The sequence below is a fragment of the Geotrypetes seraphini genome, chromosome 4 (genome assembly GCF_902459505.1).
Source record: "Geotrypetes seraphini chromosome 4, aGeoSer1.1, whole genome shotgun sequence".
Lineage (NCBI taxonomy): Eukaryota > Metazoa > Chordata > Amphibia > Gymnophiona > Dermophiidae > Geotrypetes > Geotrypetes seraphini.
The window spans coordinates 293,264,211-293,292,079 of record NC_047087.1 but is presented as its reverse complement, the minus strand read 5'-3'; the positions used below and the strand labels follow the sequence as shown (position 1 = coordinate 293,292,079).

At 41.9% G+C, this 27,869-nt stretch overlaps 1 protein-coding gene across 9 annotated transcripts in view; it reads left to right on the top strand.

Moving 5' to 3' along the window:
• Positions 1-27,869, top strand: part of ACTR1A (actin related protein 1A) — a 108,952-nt gene that overhangs the window by 33,835 nt on the left and 47,248 nt on the right. For 8 of the 9 annotated variants that reach the window (XM_033940105.1, XM_033940111.1, XM_033940107.1 and 5 more), the window contains 4 exons: positions 3,866-3,941; positions 4,661-4,786; positions 21,215-21,339; positions 25,336-25,552. In XM_033940105.1, coding sequence (XP_033795996.1) covers positions 3,866-3,941; positions 4,661-4,786; positions 21,215-21,339; positions 25,336-25,552 — 544 coding nt within the window. Of the gene's footprint in view, positions 1-2,129; positions 2,237-3,865; positions 3,942-4,660; positions 4,787-21,214; positions 21,340-25,335; positions 25,553-27,869 lie in introns of all 9 variants that reach the window. The other variant, XM_033940110.1, reaches the window with a different exon arrangement.

Below are 27,869 nucleotides of genomic sequence, written 5' to 3'. Positions count from 1 at the left end.
TGTGCAAGGTCGTTGTCTCACGTCCTTACTGGAAAGCAGACCTCTGGCAAAAGACTTAAGAAGACTTGAAGCGGTCCAGAGGAGGGCAACAAAAATGATAGGAGGCTTGTGTCAGAAGATGTATGAGGAGAGACTGAAAGCCCTGAATATGTATACCCTAGAGCAGAGCTGCCGAAGTCCGGTCCTCGAGATCTACTGGCGGGCCAGGTTTTCAGGATATCTAGAATGAACATGCATGAGAGAGATTTGCATACCAAGAAGGCAGTGCAGGCAAATCTATCTCATGCATATTCATTGTGGATATCCTGAAAACCTGGCCTGCCAGTAGATCTTGAGGACCGGACTTGGGCAGCCCTGCTCTAGAGGAAAGGAAGGACAGGGGAGTTATGATTCAGACGTTCAAATACTTGAAGGATATTAACGTAGAACAAAATCTTTTCCAGAGAAAGGAAAATGGTAAAACCAGAGGACATAATTTGAGGTTGAGGGGTGTTAGATTCAAGAGCAATGTTAGGAAATTCTACTTTACGGAGAAGGTGGTGGATGCCTGGAATGCGTTTCCGAGAGAGGTGGTGGAGAGGAAAATGGTGATAGAGTTCAAAGAAGCCTGGGATGAACACACAGGATCTAGAATCAGAAAATAATATTAAATATTGAACTAAGACCAGTACTGGGCAGACTTGCACGGTCTGTATCTGTATATGGCCGTTTGGGGGAGATTTCAGCAGTTGGAACTCAAGCACAGTACTGGGTAAAGCTTTGGATTCTTGCCCAGAAATAGCTAAGAAAATTTTTTTAAAAAATTTAAATTGAATCAGGGTGGGTAGACTGGATGGACCATTCGGGTCTTTATCTGCCATTATCTACTATGTTACTATGGCTAGAAGCCAGAACCAGAGCTCCTTTCAGAGGTCCCAACATTTTTGCCAGTATGCCTTAGGAGGTCTCATCTCAGAAAACCTATCAAGGTTCCAGACAGAGATGTTCTGGAAGCTGGAAAATCCAAAATACACTCTACTCTGATAACTTAACACTGGCTTTTACAAAGCTGCAGTGGAGGTTTCTACTGCGAGCCAGCAAGGTAAATGCTCTGACAGTCATAGAATTCGTATGAGTATCGGAGCATTTACCTCACTATCCCACAGTAGAAACCTCTACCGCAGCTTTGTAAAAGGAACCCTTAATGAGGCAGACGAGAGATAAAACACCTACTATGTGGATTCATTCAAAGATACCTCTTTCTCCTTTTTTCGAAACAATGAATTCTAGCAATTTCTTAGGTTCAAAGAAAATATACCATAATTAACTGCATTTATCGATATTAAACATCTACAGGAAAATTTTAAAACAAAAGATCCACCCAGTGAGAGAACTCTAGGCCTTAAGGACAAGAATTCCCTCCATTTTTTTCTGAGTGTCACATATCACGAAAAATCTGAATTTTAGAACCCCCAAAAACTGCACCCATATGTCAGAAATGATTTCTATCCAGTTCTAGAGCAAATGTCATTAACAAAGTAGTGCATTCTGTAATAACTTCCAATGAGCTTTTGAAAAATTCAATGAGATTTAACCCAGATTGAGATCTATCAGTGAAACTTCTTGAGATACCAGACAAATATTGGGCTCTAACAATAGGTGGAAAACACTCAGCCGAAATCCCCTAAATCTTCTGAAAATATTTCCTAAGCATATCTAAACTGGAATCAAAGGAGACTTGGGAAAGTTAAGGAATTTCAAATTGTTCCTCCTGATATGATTGTTCAAATATTCTAACTTACGAGTTAGAATATTTCTCTCTCTAATAGTCACTGAAAAAAGACTGCAATTGCTTTAACTCTTCTTCCAGTGCATCCATTCGAGTGGTCTGTTGCCCCAGATCTTGAGATAGTCTGAAATTTTCTTTCAACTCATTTCCAAAAGATTTGTAAACAATTTGAAGGGAATGGTCACCATAGCCAGTTTCTGAAGTTCACTAAGGCCAAAGGAAGCAGTACCTGGAAGGTGTTGATTCCATGCCAATCTGCCTTATAGCGATCTCATAAATTCTGGGGAGGATATGGCAGCTGGCACCCTTCCTGCAGCCAAAAATCTTGATACCTCTGACAAATATTTTCTTCCCTGTGCAGCTAGCGCTGAAACACTTCCAGGTCTAGGAGGGGCTGTGCACAAAAGAGGGCTCAATGTTGCTCCCTCCATGCTGCGGTCAGATGCTATTCCAGTCAACCTGATCAAAGTAAGTGTACTCTCTCTTTCTGTGAGCAAATACCAAATCTCTCCAACGTTGTCTGCTTGGAGTTGGAGTTAAGGCTGCCTCCAGAGCCAGCCAAGAAGCCCTTGGTTTTCTCCTTCCTTTTCCCCAAGGACAAACAGGAAAAGCCCCATAAATGCAGATAAGATGCCTGAGTATCAGAGCTCAACACCACATGTCTGACTCAGATGCTACCTTGGTCAAGGTGGTTTCTTCTTTTCACGTCAACCAGTCATTATTTCTCCTATCCTTCACAAATAAAGACTCTGGGAAAGACTTTGATTTATTACGTTTACTTGATACTTCTTCAGGGAGGATTGGCCTAGTGGTTATTGCTGCTGCCTTAGCACCCTGAGGTTATAGGTTTGATCCCAGCACGGCTTCTTGTTTCCCTGGGCAAGTCACCTAGCCCTCTACTGCCCCAGGTAACACAGTTATATTTTGAGCTCATTGGGACAGACAGGGAAAATACATCACCTTGTAATTCCCCAATGAAAGGCAATTCATCAAATGCCAATAAATATAAAACCTTAAGGTCACCAATGAGTTTTGCCATTCTGACCACCTTTTTGTGCTGCTGTTCTCATTTGTTTCTCTATTATGTCATTATACACATTGCTATTGTTGGTTCTGAATCATATAATGTTCAATTTCCAGTTCTGAGGAAGGAGAAATGTTGTTTTTTAATAATTTCTTTATTGAAATTTTTTTCTTTTAACCAACAAAGATAAACAAATACTGCAAAAAAACAGCTGTAACATGACTCTTGGAAACAAGGCTTTCATACACATCAATACAGTACCAGAAACTACCAGACCATCCCCTCCCCCCTCCCCCACCTCAGAAGTTCTGTGAAAGGCAAGTAGAAATAGGCAATTTTACATAACCAATTCCCTACATTCATACCAAGTAATATATGGGTTCAACTGCTGCAAAAACCTTCCCAGTCTATGATATTTCATAGCCATCAATTTACACATACAAAAGACATAATCCATTTTTTGTACTACTTGTGCTTGAGATGGAGTCGATACTTGGCGCCATGCCACTATCAGCACCAAGTGAGCTGCTGTAACTAGAGTCGCTATAAGTTTAGCAAACTTAGAAGGTACTCCATCAAGTTTCATTTAACAAAGCACACCCCACCTGTTTAACAATAAGCATTCCACAAATATTTGATATTATTGAGAGAACCATATCCCAGAATAAACCCACCTTGGGGTAGGTCCACCAAATATGTTCAGATGACCCTTGTGCCCCACATTGCTTCCAACAGGCCTCAGGAATACTAGGATTAATCTTAGAAGGAGAAATGTTTTTAAGCTAATTGGCTTCTGCTTTGTTGTGAGACATACTGGCTGATTAAGAAGCACCCCATCCTATAAGACTCAGTTCAGTTCTGTTGTCCTCTATCTGCTGATAGATGGTTACAGCCCACAAGTCACTGGATTCATGTGCTGTAACTAAAGGAAATGGCTGGTTTAATTTGCTTTGAATATGGATCCCAATATTTATTTCTTTTACATTCCTGGCCTGATGAAGAGCAAGATATTCCAAACTTGGGAAGACCTAAAAAGAGGCACTGAAGTACTAATGAGATCTAATCTATTTCAGTGTGGGAAGACCAAAACACATTCGGGTTATGGCTGGTGCTTTAGAAGGGGATATCTTTATTGGACCAAAGGCAGAGGTAAGAACATTGACCAGAAATTCCAAATAACCCCCAGCAATGCATCTCGTAGGATGAAAACTGTTACCATAAATGTTTAGTATCATCATTAGGATTGTGCCTTTAAATAATATATATGTGAAAAAGATGGTTTAACCCATCCAAGGCTCAAAATATGTTTTCTATTGCTTCTCATTCCATGTATTTGGTTAATGAGGTAAAATCACCAACTCAAAAATCGGATTATTTTACTAAAGTGTATTAAGTTTTGCACTTAAATGATTAATGCCAACGTAAGTGTGCCAGAGCAGTAAATTCAGGGGGGACACCCTGCATTTATCACACAGGCACCACATTACATCCAGTGCTAAATAGCTTGGGAGCACTTGCGGTATCTAGAACTGCATGTAAAACAGTGTGGACCCAGGAAAGATAGTGTTTGCTGTTTTACTTTGTTTTTAATATATATTTTTTTTATATTCTGCCTCTTCATGTTATTCACAAGATGAATCCTATGCGAGTTAATCAAAGAAACTAAATAAACTTGATGAGAAAAGAGTAAATATTGAATAATGAGTAAATATTAAATATCTTATATTTAGAAATACTGTAATAGTGAATAATAAAAATTCAAGGCTCCTGTAAGAGAAGAGTGAGAAATCTAGATGAGACAGCAGATTGATTGTTACTAAAGAGAGCCTGTGTCTCGAGTAAATGAGCAACATATGTGGTCTGTTTAGGAGCACAGAGGCCTTCTTTCCATCCGATACCCCATGGAGCATGGGATAGTAAAAGACTGGAACGACATGGAGCGCATTTGGCAGTACGTGTACTCCAAAGACCAGCTGCAGACCTTCTCTGAAGAGGTGAGGTGCCTTTCTTGTGTAATTTAAAATAAAAAAATAGCCTGATGAAAATCTTCTGCCACTTTTTTAGCATTCTTATATTGTTGGACAGCATTAATTATTTTTTTAATTTTCAAATTAGTGGTGCAAAAATCGAAAAGCATCTTCGATGCTGCATATGTAGGCTTCTTGGTTTGTGTGATGTTAGTTCAAAGTAAATTAAATTATCCCAGGCAGCCTATTCTCACATATGGGTGACGTCATCGATGGAGCCCCGATGCGGAAGCCTCGCAAGCAGACTTGCTTGTAGAAACTAGAAGTTTTAAGCAGCCGCACCGCGCATGCGCGAGTGCCTTCCTGCCCAGCACAGGGCGCGTCTCCTCAGTTCTCATTTTTCCGTGGAGCCGAGAAGTCCATCTTTGACTCTCTGCGTTCAACTTACTTACTTCGTGCCTTCTCTTACCGCGGTTTGTGTTCTTTTTCTTCACAAATCGCTGTATTTCTTTTTCGATTGCTTCGTCCAAGTCTCCCTATTCTTTTGATGCCTTTTTTCCTGCCGAAGCTTCATCTTCGACCCAGGCTGCCTCGACGACCACGAGTCCTTCTCGAGGCAAGGCATTGACGGAGCAGCTATCTTTCTCCTCTTTTCTTCGTCAGATGGCTATTGACTTGGACCTTCAATTGGATGCTGGTTCCAAATATTCTAAGGAGCATCTCCAAAGTCATGCATCTTCCTCAACCTCCGGCAGAGTCATTTAAGCTTCCTCTTCACAAGCTTTTGTCTCAGACTTTTACCAGATGCCTGGAGACTCCTTATGCAATTCCAGCTATTCCAGGCAAATTAGACTCCAGATATAAAACTCTCCATTGCAAAGGATTTGAGAATTCACAGTTATCTCACCAATCCCTTCTTGTGGAGTCATCCTTGAAAAGGTCCCATCTTTCCAAGGTTTATGCTACCGTTCCTCCTAGAAGGGAAGGGAAAATTATGGACAAATTCAGACGTTGTATCTATCAAAATGCCATGATGTCCTCTAAAGTCCTTAATTACAATTTCCATTTTATCACTTATTTTGAGTTCCTCATTGCTCTTTTGCCTAAATTTATCAGTTATTTAGATACTCAAAAGCACTTTGAATTTCAAGAAGTCGAGAGGGCATTCAGAAAAATTAAGAGGGGCAGAATCAGAACCAATGCTAGGAAGTTCTTCTTCACCCAAAGGGTGTTAGACACCGGGAATGCGCTTCCAGAGGGTGTCATAGGACAGAGTACGGTATTGGGGTTCAAGAAGGGATTAGATAACTTCCTGAATGAAAAGGGGATAGAGGGGTATAGATAGAGGATCACTATACAGTCCTGGACCTGATGGGCCGCCGCGTGAGTTGCAATAGTCCAGTCTGGAAAGGATGGTGGATTGGACAAGGACGGCAAAATGTTTTTGATGGAAACAGGTTCTCATGTGAAGGCTGAAGAAACATTTTTTTATTAGGGAGTTGAGGTGATCATTGAAGGAAAGTGTAGAGTCAATGATGACTCCCAGAATTTTACTTGAGTATTCAAGATGCAGAGTGGGGCCAGAGGACAGAAGGATGGCGGTGGGCAGTTGGTCCAATTTTGGGCCGAGCCAGAGAAGTTTAGTTTTGGATTCGTTCAGTTTCATCTGCACAGTGTGGGCCCAGGATTGAAGGTTTGATATACATGAGGATATGTTCGCAGAGAGGTTGGTGAGGTTCTCAAGGAGGACAAAGATGTCATCTGCGTAAAGTGTAAAGTGTTTCAAGGTGGGAGAGATGGAGGAGTTTGAGGGAGGACATATAAATGTTGAAAAGGATAGGAGAGAGAGGTGAGCCTTGTGGGGCTCTACAGATCGGTATCTGCCTGCTGTCCCTGGATAACACCTGTTACGGTAAGTTACTGTGCTTTCTTTTTATACTAATAAAATTAGTTAAGTATAAAACTATTGGAGGCTTGTGCAGATGGGATCAGATGGTTTACAGGGACGGGGCAAAGACGGGGACAAATTTTTTCTCCGTGTCATTCTCTACTCTCAAGCACCTGCTATTCAGTGCTCGTCTTGACTAGTGGGAGCTCTTCTTATAATCTCTGGCTGCTTCTTTTGCCACTTAGCTTTATGTTTTAGTGACCATTATGTGCTGCTTTGCATCTTAAAATCTACGGTTTGTTATAGGGATTGACATGGCTGGCGTGAGCTTCAATAGTAACTCCAGTAGTTGGAACCTAAGGACAATACCAGGTAGACTTATAAGGTCTATGGCCCAGAAATAACAAAAAAAAGAATTAAAAAAAAAGACATTTTAATTTAATCATGAAATTGTAATGCATGTGATTACAGGGCAGACTGGATGGATCATTTACTATGTTACTCCACTTGTGGATTGCTTTGGTATATCCCATTTGGCTCTGTATTGATCTTTGGGACTTAATGAAAGGAAAAATTAGTTCTTACCTGATGATAATTTTCTTTGGTCCCAACAGATCAATCCAGAGGTCTGCCCTTGGATTCTTTGGCTGCATGTTTGTGTATAAGTTGTTTTCATCTGAGTATTTAGATCTGTCTCATTGCAGATGCCATTTTCCACAGAGATGCAGGGAAAATAAGTCAGTTGGCTTGTTTTGGTTGGTTGGCCACAGTTTCCACTTGTCTCCATTTTGTTTCAGAGGAAGGAGATTTTTCTTGTGTCCCATTGTCTCTCACTGCTTTATTGTTGAAAATACTGAAGGTGAGGCAGCTACACAGTATCTTTTATGGCAAAACTCTAGTATTCTCTCTTATCTCCATCTATTGGTAGTTGGGCATAACCTACTTGTCTCTGGATTGATCTGTTGGACTAAAGGAAAGAAAATTAACAGGTAAGAACTAATTTTTCCTTATTGCTTCAGAGAGCAGTGTGCCTCTCACCATAGCTTATATTTGAAAAGTAGGTTATGAAATGCTGCTTTATAAGTATGTTGTAGCCATCAAATCATGTGGCTTCCCATCTAACAGCATGTGTTGTCTGGCAGTTACTGTGAAACTGTTCCTGAAAATGGTTTTGAATAAATTGTTAGTGATAAAAGCTGCTATACTGGAAAATGTAAATTTTGAAGTACAGATACAAGATCTTTTATCCAAAATCCTTGGGATCAGGCATATTTCGGTTTTTGGAATTTTTCACTTTTTGGAATGATAATGTTAACATAAGAACATAAGAATTGCCGCTGCTGGGTCAAATCAGTGGTCCATCATGCTCAGCAGTCCGCTCATGCGGCAGCTCTCTGGTCAAAGACCAGCGCCCTAACTAAGACTAGCCTTAGTGTACGTTCTGTTCAGCAGGAACTTGTCTAGCTTTGTCTTGAATCCCTGGAGGGTGTTTTCCCCTATGACAGACTCCGGAAGAGCGTTCCAGTTTTCCACCACTCTGGGTGAAGAACTTCCTTACCTTTGTACGGAATCTATCTCCTTTCAACTTTAGAGAGTGCCCTCTCGCTCTCCCTACTTTGGAGAGGGTGAACAACCTGTTCTTATCTACTAAGTCTATCCCCTTCAGTACCTTGAATGTTTTGATCATGTCCCCTCTCAGTCTCCTCTGTTCAAGGGAGAAGAGGCACAGTTTCTCTAATCTTTCGCTGTACAGCAGCTCCTCCAATGCCTTAACCATCTTAGATGCTCATCTCTGGACCCTCTTGAGTAGTACCATGTCCTCCTTCATGTATGGTGAGGGCGCACCATGGCCCGGTACAGCGGCATGATAACCTTCTCCAATCTGTTTGTGATCCCCTTCTTTATCACTCCTAGCATTCTGTTCACCCTTTTCACCGCCACCACACATTGCGCGGACGGCTTCATCGACTTGTCGATCAGAATTCCTAAGTCCCTTTCCTGGGAGGTCTCTCCAAGTAACGCCCCAGACATCCTGTATTCGTGCATGAGATTTTTGTTACCGACATGCATCACTTTACATTTGTCCACATTGAACCTCATCTGCCATGTCGATGCCCATTCCTCGAGCCTGATTATGTCATGTTGCAGATCTTCACAATCGCCCTGCATCTTCACTACTCTGAATAACTTCGTATCGTCTGCAAATTTAATCACCTCGCTTGTCGTACCTATGTCCAGATCATTTATAAAGATGTTGAAGAGCATGGGTCCAAGCACCGAGCCCTGCGCCACCCCACTGGTGATGCTCTTCTAGTCCGAGTATTGTCCATTTACCCCCACTCTCCGTTTCCTATGCTCCTGCCAGTTTTTAATCCGTATGAGTATTTCACCCTCGATTCCATGGCTCGCAATTTTCCGAAGTAGTCATTCATGCGGAACCTTGTCGAATGCCTTCTGAAAGTCCAAATATATAATGTCAACCAGGTCGCCCTTGTCTATCTGCCTGTTCACTCCCTCGAAGAAGTGCAGCAAGTTTGTCAAACAAGATCTGCCTTTGCTGAAACCATGCTGGCTGGTCCTCATCAGACCGTGTCCATCAAGGTGATCAATGATGCAGTCCTTTATCAGCCCCTCCACCATCTTTCCCGGTACCGAGGTCAGACTCACCGGTCTGTAGTTTCCCGGGTCTCCCCTTGAACCTTTTTTGAAGATCGGCGTAACATTCGCCACCTTCCAGTCCTCCGGAATCTTTCCCATTTTGATCGACACATTGGCTATTAGTTGAAGCAGTTCAGCTATGGTCCCTTTCAGTTCCTTGATGACCCTCGGATGGATACCATGCGGTCCCGGGATTTATCGCTCTTGAGCCTATCAATCTGCCTGCATACCAAAATCTTTTTTTATTTCAGAATAAGGCAAACATTAGACACTTCAAGCACTTTAAACACAAACTTGCCTGCACTGGTTGACATGTCCCTGCCTCAAATTTTCATGTAGAACAGATATAAAAAAAAAATAGGATTGCACACTCCAGTAATTTTCCAACATTGACAACAGCTGATGAACAAGCACTATGTTGTTTATGGAAAGTGTATACATGACTGAGGAAAGAGTCACACTATTCACAAAGGGCCCCTTTTACAAAGCTGCTACCACAGCTTTGTAAAAGGGACCGAAAATGCACAATCCCAAAGAGTAGCAAAAGATTCCGGAACCCCAAAGAGTAGCAACATTCCACACCATACTGATCCAGGGCAAGAGGTGGCCTCCCCCATGTCTGTCCCAACAACAGACCATGGACTCCTCCTCCAGGAAACCATCCAAACCCCTCCCCAAACCAGCCATGCCATCCGCTCCCACCACAACCTCCGGTAGTGCGCCCCAGAGTCCAACCACTCTCAGGGTGAAAAAACACCTCCTCCCATTGATTTTAAAATATTAGCATAAATTGGTTTTATAATATTAGCATAAATAGTTTTCAATGATTCTTTTTTTTTTTTTCATTTAGACATAGAGGGCCATTTTCAAATAGAATGTCTGATTTGAACGTTTCCAGCAAAACATCCAGATTTGAAGGCCAAAAAATGGCCATTTTCAAACTGGACGTTCAAATTTTTTTTTTTAATAGGATATGTTGGCTGCCAGGACATCTAGACCACCTATACCCCATTTTTGACCACAAAACTATCCAAGTCAGAAGCTTCCAAATTGGCATCATTTAGACATGGGAGGGGCTAGCATTGTAATGGACTGGCCATATGGACGTAGCAGTAGAGCACCATAGAGGGCACTGAAATTCACCTAAAGGATGTCAGATGTACATCTCACCAGAACTCACTTATAATGTATGGTGAGCCCTCTATTCACCTAAAAGATGTCAGATGTACATCTCACCAGAACTCACTTATAATGTATGGTGAGCCCTCCAGAACTCCCCCAAAACCTACTTTACCCACCTGTCTACCGCCCTTATTGCTGCAGGTGGTACCTATATAGCAGTATATGTAATGTAATTTATTTCTTATATACTGCTACATCCGTTAAGTTCTAAGCGGTTTACAGAAAATATACATTAAGATTAAAAATAAGAAAGGTACTTGAAAAATTCCCTTACTGTCCCGAAGGCTCTATTACCTGGAGGGTAATAGAGAAGTGAAAAGTAGAGATAGAGGAAAAATAAAAATAAACATTTTAAAAAGACAGCATTGATCTAAATACTTTGGAAGGTAGAAGAGAGGAGAGAAAGGAATAGATGCAGAAGGGGGAACCGTTGAACAGTAGAATTCTGGAGAAATTTAAATGATAGAAAATAGAACAAAACAAAGACAAAAGGCAAAACAATAGATAAGATTAAAGATAAATCATAAGCTGGAAAGAAAAATAAAAATAAAACTTTGTCTTCAATCCACGGTTTCAGCGTCATTGATGAAGTGGAGCAAGTAAGTTTAGGAGGAGCGATGACGTTCCCAGAAAAAGGGCTTCTTCAGGGAAGAGATATATAGTATAGTAGGGTTTTGGTGAGTTTTAGAGGGCTCATAGATTCCACCATAAATATAATGGTTAGAGTGACTTATAGGCCTAGGTCCTTTCTGTGGTTCACTAGCCCAGTGTTCTTCAACCTTTTTACACCCGTGGACCGGCAGAAAAAAAAAGAATTATTTTGTGGACCGGCAAACTACTAGGACTAAAATTTAAAAACCCCGTTTCCGCCCCATCTCCGCGAGCTCGGTCCCCACAAATCATCTGATCCCATCCACACAAGCCTCACTTATGATTTTATATTGAATGTATTTTATTAAAGTATAAAAAGAAACAATATTCTCTACAATTGTCATTTTATAAATACAAATAATTCAGAGCAAGGACCAACAAAACCCCTGTCTCCCCTCCGCTTCACATAAATCCCCTCTACTATCAAGAAAACTGAACAAGCCAAATTATTACAGAATGCTACACAGAAATATCATGCTAACAGAATACTGCAGTCACATATGACAGGAATAGTTTTAGGGGAGTGCAACTAGGGCAACTGCCCCCTGGTCAGAGAGCGCCCTAAGCCAGCTGGAAGCTAAAGAAGCACTGCCTGGGTTTTGCAGTCCCCAGTTATGTCTAACACCAGCTCTAGCAGGATATATATTTCAAATCTGATATATTCTAATCACAAAATAGAAATAAAATTATTTTTTTCTATCTTTTGTCGTCTCTGGTTTCTGCTTTCAATCTTCTTTTCACTCTCTTCCTCTCTTCCTTCCAGCGTCTGCCCTCTCTGTCTCTTCGATCCAGCATCCGCCCCTTCCATCCACTGTCTGTCCTCTCCCCCTTCCATATGGTATCTGTCTTCTTTCTATGCCCCTCTCCCCTTTCCATCCAGCTTGTGCCTCCTCTCTCCTTTTTACATGATTCATTCCAGCTTCACTGCTCTCTTCATTTTTATCTCTCCTATACCAGATCTATCATCGTTGTCCCTCTCTGCTTATTTTTCTGCTGACCCCTTCCTATCATCAATCTCTCTACTTTCTCATGCCTGTGTCTCCCCTTCCCCTCCTCTAATCTCTCTGCCAGCTGTTTCCTTCCTTTTTTCATTCTCCCTTCCCTCCTCCTCCTGTCCAGCAGTAACTCTCTTCCCTTCCTCCCCTCCCAGCAGCATCTCTTCTTCTCCCTCTCCAGTAGCAGCCGTCCCTTTTTTACCCTTGCCCAGCAGTTTCCCAGATTCCTTTCCCTCTTCCCCTCCCAGAAGCATCTCTCCTTCTTCCTCTCCAGTAGCAGCTGTCCCTTTTTTTCCCTTGCCCAGCAGCTTCCCAGACTCCTTTCCATTCTCCCCTCCCAGCAGCATCTCTCCTTCTCCTTCCCTCCAGATCCAGTAGCAGCTGTCCCTTTTTTCCCTTGCCCAGCAGCTTCCCAGACTCCTTTCCCTCCTCCCCTCCCAACAGCATCTCTCCTTCTCCTTCCCTCCAGGTCCAGTAGCAACTGTCCCTTTTTTTCCCTTGCCCAGCAGCTTCCCAGATTCATTTCCCTCCTTCCCTCTCCAGTAGCAGCTGTCCCTTTTTTTCCTTGCCCAGCAGCTTCCCAGATTCCTTTCCCTCCTCCCCTCCCAGAAGCATCTCTCCTTCTTCCTCTCCAGTAGCAGCTGTCCCTTTTTTTCCCTTGCCCAGCAGCTTCCCAGACTCCTTTCCATTCTTCCCTCCCAGCAGCATCTCTCCTTCTTCTTCCCTCCAGGTCCAGTAGCAACTGTCCCTTTTTTTCCCTTGCCCAGCAGCTTCCCAGATTCATTTCCCTCCTCCCTTCCCAGCAGCATCACTCCTTCTCCCTCTCCAGTAGCAGCTGTCCCTTTTTTTCCTTGCCCAGCAGCTTCCCAGATTCATTTCCCTCCTCCCCTCCCAGAAGCATCTTTCCTTCTCCCTCTCCAGTAGCAGCTGTCCCTTTTTTTCCTTGCCCAGCAGCTTCCCAGATTCCTTTCCCTCCTCCCCTCTCAGAAGCATCTCTCCTTCTCCTTCTCCCTCTCCAATAGCAGCTGTCCCTTTTTTTTCCTTGCCCAGCAGCTTCCCAGATTCCTTTCCCTCCTTCCCTCCCAGAAGCATCTCTCCTTCTCCTTCTCCCTCTCCAGTAGCAGCTGTCCCTTTTTTTCCCTTGCCCAACAGCTTCTGATAGTGGCTTTCTCCCCTCCCAGCAGCTCTTCTTACTTCCCAGCGCAGCGATTCAGGAAGGCAGCCTCGGGTCCTTTGTTGGGTCGCTGCCTTTGTGTATCGCTGCGCTGGGAAGTAAAGGAGAGCTGCAGAGAGGGGAGAAAGCCACTGTCAGAGGCTCCCCAAGATCTCTCCGGCCCAGCGCAGACTTCAGATGTTGATCTTGCCGGCCCTGCACGGACCGGCAAAAATTTCCTGCGGACCGGCAGTTGAAGAACTGTGCACTAGCCCACCCACATGGCTACTTCACCTGTGTTATGGTCTGCTTGGCTTCCCTATACCAGATGCTGCTATTCTAGAGATAGGTGTATTGTTTAGTATGGATGTTTGGCTTAGCGAGAAAAACATCCAAGAGGTGACATATTTGGGTGTTTGGACATTTTGCAGTTTTGAAAATGCCCCTAATAGTCTTTCATAGAAGATGATGCATGACAATTTTGACTGTTTGTATTCGGCTATTTGACGTTAGTACTGGAAAAGTGGCAATCTTTATTAATTTCTTTCAGTGTCATCTGTCTAATTAGCAAAGGTTTCTGTTTCAGTAGTCTCTCCTTGATCGAGTAGACTGCCATAATCTCATGCTCACTGATAAATGCAAGTTGTTCCATGGCAACTATTAACTGGTCACATATTTTCATTATATCTTCTATAGGAATTTTTTCTCCAGTGTTCAGTCTTCATCATCACTAATGTCCTTAAGCTTTTCTTTATTTAACACCATTTCAGCAATCTCGCCATCACTGAAGGAATACACAATAGGTCCATCTTTGTCAGTATTCATAGAAAAATGATGGCAGATAAAGGCCAAATGGCCCATCAGTAACCATTATCTCTTTCTCTCTCTGAGAGATCCCACGTGCCTATCACAGGCCCTCTTGAATTCAGACACAGTCTCTGTTTCCACCACCTCTTCCGGGAGACTGTTCCACGCATCTACTACCCTTTTTGTAAAAAAGTATTTCCTCAGATTACTCTGGAGCCTATCACCTCTTAACTTCATCCTATGCCCTCTCATTGAAGCGTTTCCTTTCAAATGAAAGAGACTCGACTCATGCACATTTACATTACGTAGGTATTTAAATGTCTCTATCGTATCTCCCCTCTCCCACCTTTCCTCCAAAGTATACAGATTGAGATCTTTAAGTCTGTCCCCATAAGCCTTATCACGAAGACCACACACCATTTTAGTAGCCTTCCTCTGGACCAACTCTATCCTTTTTATATCTTTTTGAAGGTGCGGCCTCCAGAATTGTACACAATATTCTAAATGAGGTCTCACCAGAGTCTTATATAGAGGTATCAATACCTCCTTTTTCCTACTAGCCATACCTCTCCCTATGCAACCTAGCATCCTTCTAGCTTTCGCCGTCAACTTTTCAACCTGTTTAACCTCCTTAAGATCATCACATACAATCACACCCATGTGCCGCTGTTCCATCATGCACATAAGTTCTTCACCCCGTAAACTACTGTTCCCTCTGGTTTTTGCAGCCCAAATGCATGTCCTTGCATTTCTTAGCATTAAATTTTAGCTGCCATTCTTCAAGCTTCACCAGGTCTTTCTTCATGTTATTCACACCATCTGGCATGTCTACTCTATTGCAGATTTTGGTATCATCCGCAAAGAGGCAGATCTTAACCAACAACCCTTCAGCGATATCATTTATTTATTCCATTTGTGCGTCACACATACCTATACAAGCTCTAGGCGACATTACAGAGGAAGGGGTTAGAAGAGGGTAGGGAGGACTATGGAGGGCAGGAAGGAGTGGAGAGGAGAGAAGTATGTAGAATATTTCATAGAAATTCCTAACTTTACAGATAGGTGCATCATCTAAATTAATTAAAGTAATATGTAAAAAGGAATAGAAGGGAGGAACCGTTAAACAATAGAATTCAGTTAATAAAAAGAATAGGGGTAAAAACAATGGAATAATATTTAAAATAATTCATATACTGGAAGGAAAAATTGAAAAACAAAATCAAATAAGTCTGGCAGAAGTCCAATTTCCTGAAGCAGTTCTGTTGCCTTAGCATATTTTAAATAATTCCAACGTCAAAAGTCCAGACGGGACAGATATCAGCTTGGGCTTTCCAGCTGTTGCAGCCCTGACTCATCGCTTCCAGGCGGAAGAAGCACAGAGATAGAGCAATCCAGCGCCGGGTTACACTGCTCTCATTGGGCAGCGGATGCTCATGGGCAGCTCCTGAAGAATACAGCACTCTGCCTCCATCGGACAACCAGGAGGAGGAGTCCACGGCACGGTCCCACTCCATGGATCCGGAGACACCATCAGCCCCTCCCCAATGAGAGAGCAGACGCTGCTCCATCCTAGGCAACCACCAGCCGCTGCATCCTAGCTAACCATGCCTCCACTGGTTCCGCCTCCAGCAACGATCTCCCCACAGCGATCTCCAGTCACCACACACAAGTAGGAAGGGCTTCTGCTGAAAATGAACCGTTCCAGGCCTTTAGGTTAGTAGACAGTTATGCTGTGATTCTATAACTGTCAAACTCCTGCTATCCAAGATGTTTTCTGACTCACCCAAGTGAAAATTAAAAGAAAAAAGTACAGAACCCTGTAAAACTATGAATAAGGTAGATGAAAGGAATAAAATAAAGTAGAAACCAACAAAATAAAACTAAATAGAACTAAAAACGAAAAATATAAGAGAGAGAGACACTGAAGCCCAGGTCTTACTCAGGCAACATTCTAGAAAAGAATTTTATAAATATGCTAACAAGAACAGAACCTTGAGGCACACCATTGGTAACATCCTTTTCCTCAGAGTGATCTCCATTGATCAGTACCCTCTGTCGCCTTCCACTCAACCAGATCCTGACCCAGCCCGTCACTTTGGGACCCACCCCAAGGGCACTCAGTTTATTTATTAGATGTCTGAGTGGAACACTGTCAAAGGCTTTGCTAAAATCTAAATACCCCACATCTAGCGCACATCCTCTATCCAATTCTCTGGTCACCCAGTCAAAGAAATTGATCAGATTTGTCTGACAAGACCTATCTCTAGTGAATCCATGTTGCCTCCAGTCCTGTAATTCACAGGATTACAGAAACTTGACCATTCTCTGTTTTAAAAGCGTTTCCATTAATTTGCTTACCACAGAAGTCAGACTTACCAGCCTGTAATTCTCTACTTCTTCCTTACTTCCACTTTTGTGGAGAGGGACCACATCCGCCCTTCTCCAGTCCTCCGGTACCACTCCAGACTAGAGATGCATTGAAAAGGTCAGTCAGCGGAGCTACAGGAACTTCCCTAAGTTCCTTCAGCACCCTCGGTTGTACAACATCCGGCCCCATTGCTTTATCTACCTTTATTTTAGCTAGCTCCTCACGAACACAGCCCTCTGAAAATTGATCGGGGTCTATTACTCCTTCATTCCTATTCACATTTGTCTTCTGCGGTCCCGCTCCCAGCGCTTCAGCCGTGAACACAGAACAGAAATATTTGTTAAGCAATTCAGCCTTTTCTTTATCAGCTTCTACATGATCCTCCCCTTCACCTTTGAGTCTCACAATGCCACTTTTGCACTTCTTCCTATCACTAATATAACTAAAAAATGTCTTGTGTTTGTGTCCCTGTTTTACTGTGTCAGCTATTTTATCTTCCATTTGCATCTTTGCTTTCCTGATTACATGACCAGCCTCTCTTAAAGTCTAGAACCTTTGCTTTTGAATGAGCCCTCTCTATACCCATCTTAATATTAAACCGTACCATGCAATGATCACGGGATGCCAGATCACTCACTGTAACATCAGAAATACTTTCCCCGTTTGTAAGCACTAAGTCCAGTATGACTCCATTCTGCATGGGTTCCATTATCAACTGCTGGAACAGTTCTTCTTGTAGAGAATCCAGAATCTCCCTACTTCTAGAAGATCCCGCAATAGGGATACCCCAATCGACATCCGGCACGTTAAAATCACCTATTAGTAAGACTTCCCCTTTTTTAGATATATTCTGAATGTCTACTATTAAACCTCTATCTACTTCTTCCGTTTGTGAAGAAGGCCTGTATATCATACCAATGTAAATATAAATATATTCACCATTCCCTCTTTCCAAATTGATCCACAGTGCCTCTTCCTTGTCCTGCAGATCCTGAAATTGTATGGCTTTAATATGATCTTTAACATATAATGCTACTCCCCCTCATTTATTCCTACCCTGTCTTTCCTGAACAGATTATAGCCCAGTATAACTACATCCCAGTCATGGTTCTCAGTGAACCATGTCTCCGTGATCGCCACTATATCCAACCCCTGTTCTTCCATCACGGCTTCTAGATCCAGAATCTTGTTTCCCAGACATTGCCCCCTTTTCCCATCCGTATAGAGGTATTAAGTGATTTACTTACATGAGGGCTTATACTCACCTGGGAGCTTTGATCACCCTACCCCATCATTTCTAATTTAAAGCCCTCTTCAGTAGATTAGCCAGCCTGCCAGCAAAGACACTTCTTCCTTTCTTTGATAGATGCATACCATCCCTGCTCAGCAGCCCTTGGAAAATCATCCCATGGTCCAGGAAGCCAAAACGCTCTCGACGACACCATCCACGTAGTTACGCATTCATTTCCAGGATGCAAGCTTCTCTGCCCTGGCCTTTACCCTCGAAAGAGAGGATGGATGAAAATATCACCTGCATACCTGACTTATTCACCTTCTCTCCCAGAGCCACAAAGTCACTTTTGACACGTTCGTAGAGGTACCTGGCAGTATTGTTAGTGCTGATGTGGATGAGCAGCATCGGATAGTAGTCATCAGGCTTGATGTGTCTCAGCTCTTCATTAATATAAGCTGCCTCTAACTTATTAACATTTTCAGATGGTAGACTTCTAGCATAAGTAGTGAGGTTTGGTATCTTCACTGTTTTGTTACTGACTTGGAAACCTTCAAAATCTTCTACAGGTTCATTTTCAGTGAACATTGTTGACAGCCAAAGTTTTTGCCAAGTATTTTTTAATGCTGATTTAGTTACATCTTTTCAGGCACTGGCAAGTGCATAAATGACATCCTTAAGACTGAACTCCTCGAGAAAGTCTTGAATTTGAATTCTTATGCCTCTGTTAATTGCATCAAGCAATTTACTATAGAAAACTGTATTTTATACTTGATCTTCGTGGAACGTAAAATTTCTTGGTCACAACGCATGTCACAATGGATGGGAGGTAAATGGCTTAAACATTATTTTTCACAATCAATTATTGAGGTGGATGGGCAGAGTAGTTGTCTAGAACTAGTAAAACTTCATAGTTATTTTCCAGGCCAACTTCTCTACAATGAACTCTTGATGTTGTCACAAAATGGTTATGGAACCAATCACTAAATGTTTCATTAGTTACCCATGCCTTCTTGTCACTTCCAACTTTAATTTGTGTGTGCCTGCAGTATTGGTACATGCAAGAACAGATACCCTGTCCTTTATGTCCTTAAAACCAGATGGTGCTCATTTATCAACTGTTGTCAGTGTTTTTCTTGGAACATAATGCCAGTAGAGAGCTGTTTCATCAACACTGTAAATTTGTTCAGGACCAAGGTTTCCATCAGATATCATAACCTTAGCAAATTCATGAATGAAACTTTCAGCTGCCTTGTAATCAGCAGAAGCTTTTTCACCACAGATTTTGAGGTATTTAACATCATAGCACTTATTAAATTTCAAACACAAAATCAAGAAAGAAAAAAACCCCCCACTAAAAAATAAAAAATGATAAACAACAAAAATGTGGGGTGAAATAACTATTACCAAAGATCATAAATAATTCATTAATCAATACTGAAAAGAGTGGTAAGACTGAGCTTTCATTCAAAATATAAAACTCATTTGTGGTGAGACCTCAGAAATTCATTCACCAACTCACTATAGGGCAGCCTAAGCTGATCCATTCAGGGGATTAATTTGTCAATCTCCGGTCAATCACCACTTCCAACCTTAATGCAAAATCTTATCATGTTAAAACAAATGTTATAAATATTCTATAAACATTATAAGTGTGGAACTTCAAACAGCAATGAAACTTTTCAATCGTGATCTAAACGGGGCCCGTTTCACCCATGGCTTCGTCAGGAGATCAAGAAAAATGACTATAACTGAACATGTTCCAAGCACATTTAACATCCAGTGACAAATTGGCAGAAAGCTTGATATGACCCATGTCACTATGCAATCATCTTCACTAGGACTTGTGCTCCTTAAAGACCATGGGAAATTCTACCCTTAATGGCGTTAGCCTGAAAAAACGCCATGGCAAAACTAAAGTGCCACCTATGCACTTATTAAGTTTCTGCAGCTAAGCTTCTGAATATTCACACTCACCGCTAATGATATGACATAACATATCGCAAAAGCCTTTTGGTTCTCTGTGATTTATAAAAGAGGTGGCCTGACTGTTGTCAGTGAGCTACAACAGAACTTAGGCATAACCAGTTAACAATAGAATTGCATCTGTATACATCTTGGGAAGGGTTACAAGAATTTAGAGAAAAGGTGCATTATTAGCAGCTTTCTAAAGTACAGTACATGTAGGAGGTTGATATTTTAACCATTTGACTCAGTTCTGGATCTCTGGAAATGGCTTGGGTGTGGTAAGAGTCTGTTCTTTCTGAGTACAGCCTTTGACCGAGGGGAAAGTAAAGAATGATTGATAACATGGACAAGGCCATGAAAATAAGAATTGAGCAGTAAGGTAGTTGGACAGTAGGCCATGTAATACTTTGTAGAAGAAGCATCCAGATTTGAAGAGGACTCTTCCCTCAACTATTAGCCAGTGTAAATTTTGGTAGAATGGGGTTATATGGTCAATGTTCAGTTCTTAGAGGTATTTTTTGGCTTGCTTCATTACTATCAAATCAGTCAATGGCATGTGTTCACGCCTTCTTTGCCGAACCCACTCAATCAGCACACAATCTAAATCTTCATTTTATGCGCTATACAATGTTTTTCTGGTTTTCATTAATTTCTGGTTATCACTCTCATTGTAAAACTTCAACAGCTTATCTTTCTGAATGGAAGACACATCTCTCTTTGCGATTTTCCAGCCCTCTGACCTTTTTCTGCTTCTCATTGCCACCGTGGAATCTGCAGCTCTCTACTTTCCAGCTCTCCTACCTGAATTGCACAGAGATCAGGAGAAACACATTCACCTGCGTTGGTTTCAGTGTGTCATATCGGAGAAATTAACTACTTCCGGTTTGCATCAAATTTTGATTTTTGGAGCTTTCCGGTTTTCAGAATTTTGGATAAAAGATCTTGTTCCTGTACTTGATACAGTATAATATGCTAATCCATCTGTAAATCCAGAATAACAGTTTAATTTCAAGAAACAGAAAAAAAAAGAATTCTATACTGTATTTGCAAAGTTATTCAAATTATCTAGAATCCTTCAATGACTTGTACAAATTAATGTTCGGTGTTACATATGTTTCTGGTTTTTGAAGTGAGATGTCTTGCCTTCTGAGATTTTAGCTGTTGCAGAGTATTCTGGTTTGTTTCCTGTCAGATCATGTGCACTCTGCTCTACGGCTGGAGATAACATAGAGGTTAATGGGCCCAGCCCCTAGAGAGGAGAGAAGCTTAGCCATTGCTTAGTGATGACAGGTAGTAATCGAACTCAGAATCCACACTGTCCATGCTGAAGGGAGTTGAAGTCTGAGTGAACAACTAAGGAGATATATATTCCCTATTTATACTGTATATTTCAGTAGTTGCAAATGAAGTCTTTTGGCACTGGAATCCCAACAGAAGAAACTAGTTTGGATTGAATTAAAATTCCCAATGAGTAGGAGGAAACTGTTCGTTCTTTTTTTTTTTTTTTTGGATCAGCAATCTAAGTTGTTCCAATTCATATTTATTTTCTTTTAGCATCCAGTGCTGCTGACAGAGGCACCTTTGAACCCACGCAAAAATCGGGAGCGAGCTGCTGAGGTATTCTTTGAGACCTTCAATGTCCCAGCACTCTTCATCTCCATGCAAGCCGTCTTGAGCCTGTTAGTACCCAGAGGCTTTTTAAAATGTGTTCTTTTTTTGACCTAAGAATATTGTGTTATACATATTACAAAACAGATATATTTGTTCTGTTATAGTGATTATTTTTAAACTTTCTTTACAAGGTTTTGTTTTATGTGCCTGATCTTCTGTCTTTGTAATTTTTCTTGGGAACAGAAGTTTACTTGGGTAACAGGAAAATTGCTCCCATTAGTTTAAAAATACTTTCGTACAAAAGGTCAAACAGAGCAAGCCAGCAGTAGTAACAGCAGAACTAGTGAGGTAACTTAGATCCCTTCCAGCTGAAAGAGTGAAGAGCCAGTGGCAACAGCAGGGAGACTGATTATTTCCCAGAGATAGGGGCAGGTTTTTGTCTTTTCCTAGCTTCTCCAGCTAAAATCATAACTGATTCTACCATCTTCCTTCTATTTTTGTCCCACTCTTCAACACTATCCATCCCATCTCATTCCATTCTTCTCCACCATCTCTGATGCTGTCACATGTGCAGAAGACATCTGCTGTCTGACAGCAGGAATCTATGGCTTCAGTACAGATCGGGACCAGGAAGACAGAGAAAGCATCAGCAGGAACAGTGGGAAGAAGAGAGTTAACTAGCTGGGGTGGAGAGGGGGAGAGAGAAAAGAAGAAAGGCAATGAGGTGAGGAATGGAAGAGGACAGATGTTTGTGGAGGAGGGGTTTCACTCATCAGAAAATAAATGTATCACCTTGTTGTCCTGCCACTATCCACCTCCTTCAAATATTGGGGGAAGGAGCAAGGCTAGTACATAACAGCATTTTGTTCTTGGTCATGTAACTTTCTTGGAACAGCTTTAATACTTGTGGAAATGTGGGTACTTGGTGCAATTCACCTTTCCAGTAAAATAAGATATTTAGTTCATAATCTTCTCTTGTTTTTATACCAAGATGTAGGATATGTAATTACACCCTAAATTATGCACATCGGAATGCATTTTTGTCAATAAGGTTCCAAGTAAGAACCCAGGATTGTATAGAACAGTATTTAGCCCTTGCAACTGCTGAATGAGTGCCTTAGATTTGAGGCTGAACCAAGCTGATAATCCTGAGAGGCCAATGCAAAAAGCTTGTAGTAAAGCCATGTGCTGATAGCTGAGTGCCTGGTTTCTAATGCATCTGTAAGGCACAATTTTAGCTCACTGGTGCTGTAAGCAAATGCTATGCTGCTAGAATGCCTGAAGAACTTGTGTGCTAATGGAGTGAGCACACTGAACACATGCACACAAGGTTGTGAAGTAAGGGAAGCTAGTATTGTAGACTTAGATTTATTGATGCTAACCGCATGGTGTTACTTTCCCCTATACAAGCGTGTTATGAATTCACCTGTATCTCTGCAGTCTTTGGAGCAATTTACCCCTGAATTAAGGTCAGAAATTCCCCTTTCAAAGTTTAAGTCCCTCATGGAAGACCTTTATTTTCAAAGGGCTTTCAGGATGGCTTGTCAGTAAGTATAAACTCTCGGAACGACTAATACCAATTACCCCCTCACCCCTGCCTTTTCTCACTTTTCTCCAACTTTCACCCTTCTGTGTTTTAGTATGTGTGGATGTTTGCTTTCCTGTTTTTATTGGAGTTCTGTGTCTTATATATTTTATATTGATATTGCATTTATTATACACTGCTTTGACCTTTTTTGAAGCTAAGAAGGTATATCAACTCTGAAATAAACATGTATTGGCATTGTGAAGGAATGCCTGGAATAAGCCTGAGTGAGTTTCCTTAACAGCACTTTCTCACTGAGCCACATTAAGGGGGGCAGAGCTAGCCTGTCTAGCGAGGAGGGTAGGGCTCATTCAGAGAGAAGTTATATTCCCCAGTGAGTAGGAGTACAAGGTGGACGCCCAGAATAGGGAGGAAGGGTTCTCCATGGGATTCCCAGGAAGGGCTTCAGTGTCACAAGCAGGGAACATGCCCTCTGCATACACCTCCTCTACTTGTGTATAAGAGAATAGAAGACTGTAAAGGTAGTTACGTTCTTTTCCATGAGAATCCTGGTTCTATATATACAGGTCAGAGTTAGGCCTGGGACTGTGTTGCTGCATACTGGGTTTAAGCCTAGCCAAGTGCCAACTCAGGGAGGAGATTTTTCACTGATCTCAAGAAACAATTGCAAGAAAAACAGCCTGCGTAGTAATATGCTTTGATATATTTGGTTGAAGCAATAAAGAGTTTTTTTATTTATCTTTATTCTTTTTTTTTTTTCTGACAGTTTCTGTAGAGGCTTAGTGCAGCTGCCACACCTATATCACTATAGGTACACAGCTGCATATGTCCTGGCATGTTATTTTACACACAAATGTTAGCATCATAAAGATTGTGCATTCAGTTTTTGTAATGCCAATATTTGCATGCAGAACATCATTCCAGCATATGCTCAGATACAGTTTGTTTGGGGGGGGTTTATTCCCAGACCTTCCCAAACCAATACCTTTCCCGTTCTGTCTGTTAGTACAGTGTTTCTCAACCTTTTCAAGCCAAGTACTCCTTAAGCCTAACAAATACCAAGTACCCCTGCCCAGGCTCTGCCCCCTACCTGCCCAAACTCCGTCCCTGACTCTACCCCCATAATAATAGTACTAACTGTAATGCAATTTCTTCTATCCATTTTTCATATACACAATATAATCTTATTAATACATAATGGTAATGACAAAATTATAAAAACACAAAGCACACTGTACTCAGAGAAAATGTTAATTATCATTTATATTCGGTGGGTTTCCAAAGAGGTCAAGGCAGATGATTTTAAAATATGAAATGTCACCTCACTAACAGCTATAGAAAACTAGACAAATATAGTGCAAAATATAGACAGCAGATATAACGTCTCAAAACTGACACATTTTGATCACTAAATTTAAGATAAAATCATTTTTCCTACCTTTGTTGTCTGGTGAATTCATGAGTCTCTGGTTGCACTTCCTTCTGTCTGTGCATCCAATATTTCTTTCTGCTTTCTGCATGCTTTATCTCCTCCAGACTTCATTCCATTCCCCAACCAACATTTCTCTCTGTCCCTCCATGAGTCCAACTTTTCTCCTTCTCTCACCCCCCAGATCATGTGCAGCATTTTTCACCACAACCCAAAAGCCCCATGCCCATTTCTCCTTCTATCACCCCTCTCCAACACCATGCCACATCTTTCCCTCTATCACTGTGCCCAACATTCCTCCCCTTCAATCTATCCCTCTGTTGCCTCTCCACCACCACATCCAACATTTCTCCCTCTCATCCTTCTATTCCCCATGCATCTCTACCTCAATCTTCTCTCTCTCTGCCCAATTTTCCTCTTCCTTTCCCCATGTGCACCATCTTTCCCTCTCACTCACACACTCAGGCCCAACAATTGTCCTTCTATTCCCTCCCTCCCTCCCTTCTATGTCCCAAGTTAGTACCCCCTTCCTCCCTCACATGTATCCCACGTTTATGCCCCCTCCCTTCCTTCTATGTCCCGAGTTTGTGCCTTCTCCCCTCACTGCCTTCCAGCCTTTATCCCACCCCCTTTCTCCCTTCCCTGAAGCCGATGTGCACCGAAGCCTGCCTGCCCCCCGCTGAAGCTGTCATCGTCGGGATGCCTCCCCGCCTCCATTTGCATACCCGCTGCACACACATCCTGTCCCGTCCCCCCCTCCGAAGCCCACACACTCCATCCCTCCCCCAGCTGAAACTCTGTAGCAGGGACTGACCATGGCCATGTGCAGCGTCCAGCCCATGAGACTTCCCCCCCCCACGTCAGAATTAGACTGATTCACTAAAGCATGGTAATCTCTTCTCCTGTTAATGTGAACTACAATATGCATTAATTGTCACTGCCCCTGTTATTTTCAGTGAATCAGAATGCTTTCCAATGTTTTATGTGTGAGAACAAAACGGACAACACAAAAGCATACATTCTAGTTCTGGATAAGTGGCTTTTGTAAAGTCTGGTTTTCTACCTTTGTTTTCCTGTTTATTGTATTAGTTATGCAACTGGAAGAACTACAGGGGTTGTCCTAGATTCAGGAGATGGAGTTACACATGCGGTTCCCATCTATGAAGGCTTTGCAATGCCACACTCCATTATGAGGATTGATATTGCTGGGCGAGACGTTTCCCGGTTTCTGCGGCTCTACCTCCGGAAAGAAGGCTACGACTTTCACACGACTTCTGAATTTGAGATTGTAAAGACCATCAAAGAGGTTATTAACTCTTTTTCATAATATCCTGTTAGGCTTACACTTTTCCTTGTACTTGTACTGATAAAGGAAGAAAACAGAGTGCTAGCTTTGAAATGAAATGTTGAAGTTGGATAAAATTACATTAACAATTATTAGTAAGCTGTACTTAAGTTTGTAAATAGATAAATGCCCTGTATATATTTCCATTGGAACGTGAGAAATATAAGTATTAATGCATGATATTCTGGTTTCAGTGCTCATCTGTAGCTGGTATTCTGAGTTCATTTTTGCAAGGTACTTTAGATTCATAGCCACAGACCGTATATTCAGGGCAAAATTTGTATAGTAAAAACCCCATTCTATCAAGAAAGCTCAAGTAACTGGTATCTCCCAGGCAGCACTTTCTCCTCCTCTCATCTCTCTGAGAAGAGGAGGGGAGGAGAAGTGACGGGAAGAGAATAGAATGTGGAATAGTTCTCTATTGCATACTACCGTGTGGATTTTCTCATGTCAGTTTTGATAAAAGCTGGTATTGTAATGTGCTGATGTAATTTGTATCAAACTGAATGGTCATGTATTTTGCACTTGTATGTTTTAAATGTATACCGCTGAATACTTAGGGCTCCTTTTTCTAAGATGCGCTAGCGTTTTTAGCACGCTGAAGATTAGCGTGCGCTAACCCCCGCGCTCTGCAGAAAATAATAGCACCAGCTCTATGGAGGTATTAGCGTGTAGCGCACGCGGCAAAACTGCTAGCGCAGCTTAGTAAAAGGAGCCCTTAATGTCAGCAGCGGTAAATCAAGAATAATAAATCCAATCCAGTTTTAAAGCATGCAATATATTTAGCTTTTAAGAACTGGGTGCAGATTTCTTGTTCCCATAGGTGGTCCTTTGGACTACAGGAGACCACTGCTTGACCCATAGTAAGGGTAACTGAGTTGCATACCAATCTGTGATAGGCGTCTTAATATTTTCATGCTCTGTGTGTTTTTTACCTTCCCTAAAGATAGAAGAGAACCACAGGAGTAATTCTCTGTAGCCCTCATCTCCACGTCACCAATGGACCCATGTGGTGACAAGTTGTCCCTTTTGAGAAGCAGTTTTCTTTAGGTCACCATAGTGATTCTGGTTACCCTTTTGCACTCTTAGTTGACTTCTAGCAGGTCCTCCATGGTATTTTTTCTTTTGTGAAACACTAATGATATTTCAGTGAAAGAATCCTCTGTTGAGGCTAACACACACATACAAAATAAGTTTCCATAATACAACCCAAGTGTTTAAATGTGAATATAATTGAGAGGAAAAGATCTTGGATGCCTGCGCTGATTAAGAATAGAGATTCAAACATCATTTGAAGGCGGGTTATCTTTGAATACTATGAAAAAAGATAAGTGCTATTAAAATTAATTCATGAGTTGTAGTGACAGTCAAGCTGTGCACAGTAAGTACAATGTAGATTTGTAGTTAACAACTTTTGTGAATTCCATGAATGAATTTTAATAGCACTTAATAGCCAGAACCGGAAAAAATCTTCAGGGGAGACCAAGAGGGGAAATTATCATGCATGGAGGTAAGCTTCGAAGACGTTCTCAGGCAGATAGATAGATTAAGAACGGACAAATCTCCGGGCCCAGACGGGATCCACCCGAGAATACTGAAAGAGCTCAGAGATGAAACAGCAGAGTTATTGCAGCATATTTGCAACCTGTCCTTGAGAACAGGGGTAATCCCGGAGGACTGGAAGATAGCGAATGTTACACCGATCTTCAAAAAAGGATCAAGAGGCGACCCGGGAAACTACAGACCGGTGAGCTTAACCTCTGTTCCGGGGAAGATGGTCGAATCAATGATCAGGGAAGGTATCAATGAGCATATAGAAAAAAATAATCTGATGAGATCAAGCCAGCATGGTTTCTGTAAAGGCCGATCATGCCAGACAAATCTACTGCATTTCTTTGAGGGGATAAGTAAGCAATTGGACCAAGGTGACCCAGTAGACATTATATATCTAGATTTCCAAAAAGCCTTCGACAAGGTGCCCCATGAACGCTTACTGAAGAAACTGTGGAGTCACGGGGTGGAAGGGAACGTGTACAGATGGATCAAAAATTGGCTGGCGGACAGAAAACAGAGGGTGGGAGTAAAGGGGCACTACTCTGACTGGATAGGGGTCACAAGTGGTGTTCCGCAAGGGTCAGTGCTGGGACCATTGCTGTTCAATATATTTATTAATGATCTAGAAACGGGGGCAAAGTGCGAAGTTATCAAGTTCGCGGATGACACAAAACTCTCCAGCAGGGCCAGAACTGTTGAGGAATGCAAAGAACTGCAGAGCGAC